Here is an 11223-nt window from a genome sequence, read left to right on the forward strand (position 1 = left end):
AAAATGTATAGAAAAAAAGCCAGATTAGTAAATTGGGTTCGATTCCAAATTAAATGTAACAAAATTAACACTGTGGGGAGGTGTTGGTCAAGTATTAATAGTAAATTGTTCACCCTGGATCTGAGCACCGAAAAAACGTGTTTTCACATGTTGCTGCTCCCCAGTGCCCTCTTCTCCACTGTTTCTTCAACCATCTTCACAAAGGTGGATCACGCCTATAGACACACGTAGACATAGACATACATGTGTTCATACGTGCACTCACACAAATATACGTGCACACACAAACACATGCAAACTCTTTCTTACAGACACGTATGCACACCCTCACACACACACACACACACGCACATATGCCTGTACAAACGCACACATACACTCTCTTTCTTTCACACACACATGCACACACACACACAAACACCCTGGTCAGCAGTAATTTTGGACAGCAAAATATTGGTTTAGGCTTTCACTGCAAATCCTGGCCCATAAAACCAATCATGACCAGGTTTCTTCCATTGGAGTACCATCTTATAAGGACATAAATCTCATAAAAGAATCCACACGGCGCGGCCATATATTTTCGTTTTCGTTTACTCAAGTTCATCAGATATTTGTATTTCCTCTCATTTACCTTCTTATTCATATTTTGTACCCAATTGGTGACTGGACACAAGTGCTAAGTCTACAAATTACAGCTTTGTTATTACAAGGGAGCCTAGGATGTAGCCAATGGTCTTGGACCCTAGCGAATGGAAGCGCTCCGGTGTTGGCAATTGACGAGTGTTGTGTTGAATAGGGAATGCACTCTTTGTGTATAGTGTGGAAAACTCATTCATAAAACCAACTTCTCTGGTTACCTGTAAAGGCCTGAAGCCCCCAGTAAACTCAGGAATGATTTCATAACCACGTCAGGAGAGTGTTGCTCTGATTCCCCTGTGCTACAACCACTAGACTCTTCACCCACAAAGAGCTGAAGAACTAGACTGAACCCAAGGTCTCCATTCAATCCAACCTGCACTGGGGTATTTACAGGTTGGTTTTCTACAAGTGTTTTCAAAGAGTTTGCAGTGGTTCCTGGAGCCAAAGAGAAGCCAGTATTTTTTTGTAGATGAGACAGTGATTGATGTGAGATCTACGTAAGACTTATGGGATGTATTTACGACTGCATGTGTGTTCTCAGGAATGGGTATAATGTATTTGCTGGTCGTATCTGGCTCGCTCTCCTCTAGATGAAAACAATAGGTAGATGGTAGCACTCAAGACCAGGCGTTATCTACTGGACTGTCTGGGGATCCAGGGTATCACCACGCTAATGGATTTCATGTCATACCAGGCATGTCTCGGAATGTTATTACACCATTACTAACACACAGACATGCACACACTCACACACACAAATGAACAAACATACGTGCAAACACACATGCATGCACACACATGCACACACAGTACACACACACGTTGTTTTACTATCCTTGTGGGGACCAAACAATTGATTCCCATTCAAAGTCCTATTTCTCTAACCCCCAACCCTTCATTTAACCCTAACCATAATCCTAACCTTAACCCTAACTCCTAACCCTAAACCTAAAATAGCCTTTCACCCACTTAGGCAGGCAGGCAGGCAGGCGATATAGATAGATGTAAACAATGTGTCATACCCATCTTGGGCTCTGTAATTGGTTGGCACTGTTATTAGGCAATCGTTGTCTCTCACTGCTGGTAATATGATTGTTTTGTAAAGGATCAGTATACTATTAGAAAGATTATATTTTAAAATTACTTTTTAATGTGTCCAAATCCATCAACACTGTTCTATGTATCTGTTGGTTTGATTGATAACTAGCATCAGTAACAGTTATTTAACTCTTACATAACAAAGCAATAGATGTCCCCAATGTCTTTTGAAGATTAGGACATTTGGGTTTTCCTGTCTTTGCATGCCTTCTGTACTGTCAGCAGAAGCCGAGTTGTGCAATCAGCCTTTTTTAAGTGTTTATTTGGGGAAGCGAATTGGTAAGGTCAGCTTTGACTATAAGGTTACATACTTGTTTCGAATTACAGACCCAATGCCAAACACCACTCTTACGCCAAGCCAAACACTACATTTGACAGTCAACTAACACTAACTAAACTTCCAAGTCCATTTCCTCCTCATTCTCATAAAGATTTCCTGCAGAGCCCTGCCTCGGTCTGCCCCCTGAAACAGACCACCCCCGACACAGCAGTTTTATGTGAATAGACACAGGGGACATTAGCATGATATGGAGATGGAGAAACACACAGTCTACAGGACGAAAAAAATAATATTTGGACAGAAACTTAAAAAAGAAAAAGGAAAAAGAATCCATGGCATGTGAGTCTGACCAGGTTAAGACTCCAGCGGTTCAATAGTTTTGTAATGATGGCAACATTGGGTCTAAAGTTTCAGGCCCCGTGTTTTGTTTTGTCCACCCCCATTGCCTGGAAGCCCTCTCCGGCAGCCATAAATAATATCATAAATGTGGAACAAGTTTGTCTTAAAGGAAGATTATGTTTTTTGTGATTGGGGTAGAGGAAGGTAGCCTTTGCGGGGACCGGGGGGGGTGAGTAGGGAGCACATCGGAGTCCTGGAGAAGGCATTTGGATGACTGACAGTGTAGGGTTATTTACTGCCTGAAATTGGCAGGGCAAGGCCTTGTTGGGGTAATTTACGAGCCGGCTCTATCGGTGGTGCCTTTTTAAAAGGTAACAGTGTGGCCAAGTGAAATGTGAGCACTCAGTATTTACTCACTATGTCAGGAAACCTGGGAGACTGACGGAGCCACACTGAGACCCAGCCACCAACTGCTAGCATTGTCACAGTCAGCTCTCACAGTTGCACAACTGCACTTTTTTCTTTCTCTCACCATGCATGTACGGTACAGTGTGTGTTTATGTCATGCATTAGGTCGATTGTGCTTAATTTTATTGCAGGTTGTTTTTCTACTTCGGTCATGTTTCCATGTATCTTAATATTCAGTCATTTCTATTGAAGCAGCAGTTTTGCACATAGATTGTGTGTTTTATTCTCTTCGAACAGTGTTACTGGTGTATGTTACACAATTCTTTTTATTGGATGAAACAAATGGTTTTTATTCACAATCGGACGATCATCTAACACCATCCTGATAAGATAAATGAATACATCTGACATTAACCAGACAGAGCTGCCTGTCTGGTACTGTAACTTTAGGACTCTGGTACTGTAACTTTAGGACTCTGGTACTGTAACTTTAGGACTCTGGTACTGTAACTTTAGTACTCTGGTACTGTAACTTTAGGACTCTGGTACTGTAACTTTAGGACTCTGGTACTGTAACTTTAGGACTCTGGTACTGTAACTTTAGGACTCTGTTACTGTAACTTTAGTACTCTGGTACTGTAACTTTAGTACTCTGGTACTGTAACTTTAGGACTCTGGTACTGTAAGACTCTGGTACTGTAACTTTAGTACTCTGGTACTGTAACTTTAGTACTCTGGTACTGTAACTTTAGGACTCTGGTACTGTAACTTTAGGACTTTTAGAGAATTGTGTGTTATGATCTCCAATGTGATCCTGTCTTGATGAATATATATACTCTTAACTCCCAGTCCTCAATTCACCCACTTGCACTTGAGACCCACTAGCTCATATGTTTGGTGTTATGTTGTTGTAGGCAGTGAAATTTGAAGAGAGAAAGAAGAAAAAAGGTTGCCCTTTTTTTTTTACACGTGAAAAGGTTGTCTGTGCTCCTAGCTTAACCAAAGACAGATGCTGAGGCTGAACAGACATCCACTTCTCAAAACAAATGGAACATGCCTCCTTAAAGCTCTCTCTTTCTGATATTTGTAATATTTGTGTCAACATTCAAGTCCTTACACACACACAGAAGAGGTTAATTTTCATTGTTGAGAATAAAGTATTTGAGAATGCAACTAGCTCTCACAGCCTCACGTTGAAAGTTCATGCAAACATTAGATTTCGGAGTGTCAAAGGTTAAGTTTAGGCATCAAGTCTGCATTTTTAAGTTTAGGGTTAAATTTAGGCATTAACTCAGAATGGTTAAGGTAAGGGTTAAGGTTTGGGATAGGCTTAAAACAGAAATATCAAAAACAACTTTATATCCCTTGATTCAAAATTGCAACCTTTGGAATCAGAGGCAGATGCTTACGCCCATCTGTCGTCCCAGTCCAGAATGCACTAGGAAAACCAAAAACTACTTGAAGGTAACAGCACTCACCGTTGCCCCTAGTGGTCGGTGTCCACATCATCTCCAGACGTCCTCAGAAATGGATAGACAACGAATACTGACTTGTATCACGGGTGACCTGGCTGCCCCTTCCACCATCACACACCTATTTCTCTGTGCATCTATTTCTCTGTCAGTTTTTTAAATATAATTTAGCCGTGATGGCGAGCGGGGATGCAGACCGTGATCAGTCTTCTGTTACATTTGATACAGCAGCGTGCAGAGCCAAGTCAATACATTGTATATAATTTCATCCCTCCTATAACCAAATAACCAAGAGCACAGGCCATTCTGATAGGCTTTGCAAGTTCGCTGTCACGTAGCAATGCTTCGTGACAGTCATGCTTGCAGCTTTACAGCAAAGAAAACGGCTTGTGTCTTTCTCAAACGGTTAAAAACATATGACTCGTTACCGGAGCTACCTTTTTTTCTTCCTACACGATTTCGCTCACATTTGATATAATTTCACAAAACATGTTGGGGCCGTTTTAAACTAATACCAGGCCGCTAATTATTGTTTTGATAAACAACGTTGTTCAGTCATGTTACCTAGCTAGCTAACATTTACATTTACATTTAAGTCATTTAGCAGACGCTCTTATCCAGAGCGACTTACAAATTGGTGCATTCACCTTATCTAACAACCTGGTAACTTGAGAGTAGGTCTAGGCATATTTGATTGGTGCAGGAAGAAAGGAGAAGGGTCTTCTACTCATGAGATGTGCTTCAAAGGTATGATTCATGTAGGCCTAATGGAAGCCTAAACTATCAAAAATCTATCTCTTTCCGGTACTCCTTACAGTCTGTTGGGTGCCTAACGTTTTTAAAGTTGGGAGCAGTGTGTTTGTGGGAGAGAGTGGTGTGATTAGGAGGGAGACACGGAGAGTGTGTGTGGGAGGGAGGGAGAGTGTGTGTCTGTGTTAAATGAAGAGTAAAGGTTTCATGTAGTGTTTTCCCCTTACTGCCACAATTACATGCAGATCATTAATGCATTTACAGTACCAGTCAAAAGTTTGGACACACCTCATTCAAGGGTTTTTCTTTTTTTCTACATTGTAGAATAATAGTGAAGACATCAAAACTATGAAATAACACATATGGAATCATGTAGTAACCAAAAAGGGGTTAAACAAATCAAAATATATTTTAGATTCTTCAAAGTAGCCACCTTTTGCCTTGATGACAGCATTGCACACTCTTGGCATTCTGTCAATCAGCTTCACCTGGAATGGTTTTCCAACAGTCTTGAAGGAGTTCCCACGTATGCTGAGCACTTACTGGCTACTTTTCCTTCACTATGCGGTCCAAATCATCCCAAACCATCTCAATTTGGTTGAGTTCGGGGGATTGTGGAGGCTAGGTCATCTGATGCAGCACTCCATCACTCTCCTTATTGATCAAATAGCCCTTACATAGCTTGGAGGTGTGTTGGGTCATTGTCCTGTTGAAAAACAAATGATAGTCCCACTCAGCGCAAACCAGATGGGATGGTGTATTGCTGCAGAATGCTGTGGTAGCCATGCTGGTTAACCTCTCTAGGGGGTGTGGGACGCTACCGTCCCACCTGGCCAACATACGGTGAAATTGCAGAGCGCCTAATTCAAATTAAATTACTATCAATATTTAACTTTCATGAAATCACAAGTGTAATACATCAAAATAAAGCTTAACTTGTTGTTAATCCAGCCGCCGTGTCAGATTTCAAAAAGCTTTACGGCGAAAGCAAACCATGCGATAATCTGAGGACAGCGCTCAGCACACAAACCATTACATATAGTTACCAGCCAAGTAGATTAGTCACGAAAGTCAGAAATAGCAATAAAATGTATCACTTACCTTTGATGATCTTCATATGGTTGCACTCACAAGACTCCCAGTTACACAATAAATGTTTGTTTTGTTCGATAAAGTCCCTCTTTATATCCAAAAACCTCCATTTTGTTGGCGCGTTTTGTTCAGTGATCCAATGGCTCAAATGTGGTCACAACAGGCAGACAAAAATTCCAAATAGTACCGGTAAAGTTCGTAGAAACATGTCAAACGATGTTTATAATCAATCCTCAGGTTGTTTTTAGCCTAAATAATCGATAATATTTCAACCGGACAATAGCGTCATCAATATAAAAGAAAAACAAGAAATGCGCACTCTCGGTCGCCTGCCATTTCAGTTCTGTTATACTCACAGACATAATTTTAACAGTTTTAGAAACTTTGGAGTGTTTTCTATCAAAATATACTAATTATATGCATTTCCTAGCTTCTGGGCCTGAGTAGCAGGCAGTTTACTTTGGGAATGCTTTTCATCCGGAGGGGAAAATAGTGCCCCCTACCCTAGTGAGGTTAAGTGTGCCTTGAATTCTAAATAAATCACAGACAGTGTCACCAGCAAAGCACCCCCACACCATCACACCTCCTCCTCCATGCTTCACGGTGGGGACCACACATGTTTTGCATTGAAGGTTTACAGTAGCCTCAGCAGCACTCTGTGTAGGTTAGCACCGTGGTGTAGCCGGAGGACAGCTAGCTTCTGTTCTCCTCTGGGTACATTAACTTCGATACAAAACTTAGGAGGCTTAGGAGACTTACACAGTAATTATGACAACTTCCGGAGGACGTCCTCCAACCTATCAGAGCTCTTGCAGCATGAACTGACATGTTGTCCACTCAATCAAAATATCAGAGAATTAATCTAGTACTGAAAGCATAAGCTACAGCTAGCTAGCACTGCAGTGCATACAATGTTGTGAGTAGTTGACTCAAAGAGAATAGTGGAACCGTTTTGAAAAATTGTATTATTCCAAAATTAAGGAGAAGCAAGAGGAGGAGAAAGAGAGAGATAGCTATATTTGGTTGTATTTTTTTTACAAAACTTCCACTTAGCTAAGAATGAAGCTAGCTAGTTTAACCTACTCAAACACCCGGCTCAAGCAGAGCGAGATGCTATGTTATCTAGCTGGCTATGGCTATCCAACACTGTAACTCTTCCAAGTCATTCATTTATTGCCACCGGAGCCCACCAGTGTAACTGGTAAACTGCTTTCTAACTACACTGTACTGCATGATTGTAGCTAGTGGGTTTACTAACGCGTTAGTTCTAGTAGCTATGTTGACTATGCCGTGACAATGATATACATTTACATTTAAGGCTGTGTGTAGCGGTTATAGAGGTTATGAATGGAAGGTTTGGCTTGGAAAGGTTTTTTCGCCTGGTTACAGACAGCTGATGTGAGGGGAGGAAAGCTCATAGATGCAAGGAGTTATACAACGAGCAAATTATCATGCTGTTTGTATGTGTCTGCTGTGAAAGTTAACTATGTTTGCGTGTGATCAGGTGTGTATTCATTCTGCCAATTCTGTTGAAAAATGTTTATTAAACGGATGGAAACCGAACAAAACGGGGATAAAAATACCTGAATGTGTCCAATAGAAATTCACATTTGCAAAGGACTCTAGGATTTCTCCCTAGATCAGCTAGATGCAGGCAAGAGTGTGCAAGGCAGTATTGAATGTCACCATGATTACTCAAAATTCTCTATGTTGTAAACTTTCATTCATATGCTAGGTTGTAGCAATCTCATGATGGGTACAGGGAACATGTGTGTATCATGTAGTAGCCTAAACCTATCGATGTTACATTTGAGCTGGGTGAATGGAATATGAATGACAGTCATCCAATATGCTGTAAAATAATCATCCTCCCTCATCTTAAACGGCACCAACCGCCACTGGTATGCACGTGTGTCTCCTTACAGCAGTTTGTCTGCCTGTCCTGTACATTGACCTGGTCTCTAACATACCCCCCTCTGGCGAGGAACATGAGTAGGTTGCCAACACAGATCAGAGACAGACCTCTCTACTCTAGTCTGGAATTCAATCAAATCTGCAAAAAGATACATAACACATGAATGAACCTGCTCGGTTTCTAGATTGCTGTTGAACAAGGGGGCAAGGGTGTGGCATATTTATATACAATACTTCCGTTATTGGTCCATTTGCACAGATATTCATGATTTATTGCCGTCACAGTACCCAACCTCACACACACACACACACACACACACACACACACACACACACACACACACACACACACACACACACACACACACACACACACACACACACACACACACACACACACACACACACACACACACACACACCATCACATCACAGGCTGGCAAAGCAGCGCCCCTGGAGCAATTAGGGCTAAAGTACCTTGCTCAAGGGCAGAATGGCAGTACATAGTATATAGGATGTTAAAGCCTCCAGTTGCCGGCCCTGATTCCACATTATTGGTAATTACTGGTAATGGCCATAGTTATTGTCCTGTTATTACCGATCTGTAAAGTGTACCAATATTTATATCACCATAAAAATGAATAAAGGAATGACAAAATGACAATGCTGCTGACGCTGACATTAAAACTAATCATGACTGTGTTTCTCTCCCCTAGGAAAGCCCACCTGATCCTGCGCAGAGTGGAGAGGATCAGCCGGTACTGCCGGGCCCTGCTCCACAGCGCCTACATCCAGAGCCGCACAGACACCATGGCCTACGTGTTCTGTCGCAGCGAGGAGGTTCGGCCCACCAGCAAAGTGTGGCATGGCTCCCTGCATGAGACCCGCACCACCTGCATGGAGAAACTGATCTCAGTACAGCGCAGCACATACGGCAACGCCAAGCTCCGATGAGACAAGCTGCCCGACGACACAATGACAGCCGCCTCCTCCTCGCTTCTGGTCTCTCCACTGACTGGTATTTTTCCAAACCAGGAGAGCCCTGAAACCTCAACCCCACTGGACATTGTTAGAACTACTGTCAAACACCCTCAACTCCTTTTTTGAAAAAAGTGCTAAGAACTGCTTGAAGAGGAAAGACGGTTTGGATGTACATGCCAGTGACTACTACTATCAATGAGAAGGAGCGATGTGAGCATGTAAATTATCATTCAACCCAGAGCAAATTGGTTGGCAAAAAAATACTGAATGTAATATTGCAGTTTCTCATGGTACTTCGACTGGAAGCGTACCAGGGAAACAAACAAACAAACAACTCCCTGTATGTCTCTCCTCTTGGCTGGAGAGATGGGAAAGAGAGCGTTTAGATTTGTATTATCATTTACATTTGATTTGATTCATTTGTAAAACTTAAACATATCACCACTACAATAATGTAGTCTTTTTAATGCAGACAACATAGTGTTTATAATAAAGGCTACAGAGAAATCCTGTGTGACGGATTGTGATGTCATCAGCTGTACCGTACGGTGTGTGAGTAACGCTTTGCAGCTAGAAAAGTCCTCAACCAGCAGTGTTTCATTTTTTGTTTGTTTGTTTATTGTTGTTTATCTCCTCAGATGTTGACAAAGGTGGAGAGCTCCTAAACCGCAGGGAAAATCCATATTTAAAAAATAGTCCATTAATATGGTCAACTGGTGAATATAGGTAAAGAAAAAAGAAAAAGAAAACATTTTCATAGGAAAATATTCCAAATGATTTCAAGATTTTATGCTAAATGTATGGATTGCAGAGTGATGGCAGGTGAACGCCAATGAATAATGAAACTCTATAAAGGAATCATGTTTAATCGTATGGATCTTGTAGGATCCCTTCCCTCAAGGAAACATTTACTTGACTTTCCATCTCTCAAGAGCCATGGACATAAAAATCCAACTCATATTTTTTTTTATTGATTATCATTTCACATTATATCAATTGTGATAGTAAATTATTATATTGTAAATATGAAATTGTAAATAACATATGTATTATTATGTGGCTTTAATTGTCTTTTTTCGAGAGGATGTGAAATATTAAATACTATATACCACAAGCATCTGCATTCTTTTGGACAAGAAGGAGAAAGTAGCTCTGTTTAACCAATTGATTCACATCTGCGGTATAGGCTATACCACACTCCATAGGTTGGAGAGAAATGTAAAGATTATGATGAACTCAAAACACCTGCATTGTCATATGGAATTATTGAAAAACAACAGCTGCAAATGAATGGGAACTTGTATGTAATGTCCCTCAGGATTACCTGTGAATACTTTCCTACATCATCTACCCCTTCACTTTGCTTACGGTAGGTAAGTAACAACCTGTACTGGTGTTTTTTTTTCCACCATCAATAGTGGACCCCGAACAAAATATTTACATTAATTTCCACGGGGGAAATAAGTCCCTGTGGCAATGAGCAGGTATATGGTATGACTAATGTCAGTTAATAACATTACTGAAGGTATCCCTCTCTCTCTCGTTCTCTCTCGGGAAACATTCTCTTTTTCCATCTCTTCTACACAAACTATTCCTTCACTCAGGTCCAGTCTCTTTCCACTCATGCAACATTAACTGTGCTTTAAAACTCAGTAGACTAATGTTCATTCTCACAAATTAGGCCATTCACGTCTCTGGGGTGCCAGGAACAGCGCTCAGGTTTCCATGTCAAGGAATCAATGAGGGCCTTACATTTGGATTCGTACTTCATTACTACTGTTTTGATAGTAGCGTTGACATTTTCATGTCCATAAAATCAAAGTGAGTATAGCCAGGTGAGTAGCACTTCAATGCACTTTCAAGTAAACATCAAGGGGTCGGACAATACAGGGTTTGTAGTATTATCTACAGGGAATTGGCTATGTAAAGTCATATGTACTATTGGACAAAGGGCTCTATTCAATCCGCATCGCGGAAGTTCAGCTTTACAGCGTGATTGAAATGCAAAGGCAATGTTCCTGCTTTAGTGGAGACTGCGTTCACGGTAAAAGCTGAATATGTCAGCTCAATCAGAAATGACCTTTAAATTTCTATCCTGGAATCTGTAACGCTTCAGCTTTACAGATTGAATAGAGCCCAAAGTTATCATGAGCCATGTTAAGAAAAAAGTCAGGTTATATGTAGAAATTGGGCATTCTATTCCATTGTATTGAAAACTCTTTTAAAGGACAAAGAATTGACAACACTGCC

General features: G+C 41.0%; 1 protein-coding gene across 2 annotated transcripts in view; it reads left to right on the forward strand.

Moving 5' to 3' along the window:
• The window catches only part of LOC139543999 (astrotactin-2-like), a 450311-nt gene extending 440224 nt beyond the window's left edge, over nucleotides 1–10087 (forward strand). For both annotated transcript variants that reach the window (XM_071350635.1, XM_071350634.1), the window contains one exon: nucleotides 8709–10087. In XM_071350635.1, coding sequence (XP_071206736.1) covers nucleotides 8709–8946 — 238 coding nt within the window. In that variant the 3' untranslated portion in view covers nucleotides 8947–10087. The remainder of the gene's footprint in view (nucleotides 1–8708) is intronic.
• The last annotated feature ends 1136 nt before the right edge of the window (nucleotides 10088–11223 follow it).

Source organism: Salvelinus alpinus, chromosome 18, assembly GCF_045679555.1.
Source record: "Salvelinus alpinus chromosome 18, SLU_Salpinus.1, whole genome shotgun sequence".
In the NCBI taxonomy this organism is placed as follows: domain Eukaryota; kingdom Metazoa; phylum Chordata; class Actinopteri; order Salmoniformes; family Salmonidae; genus Salvelinus; species Salvelinus alpinus.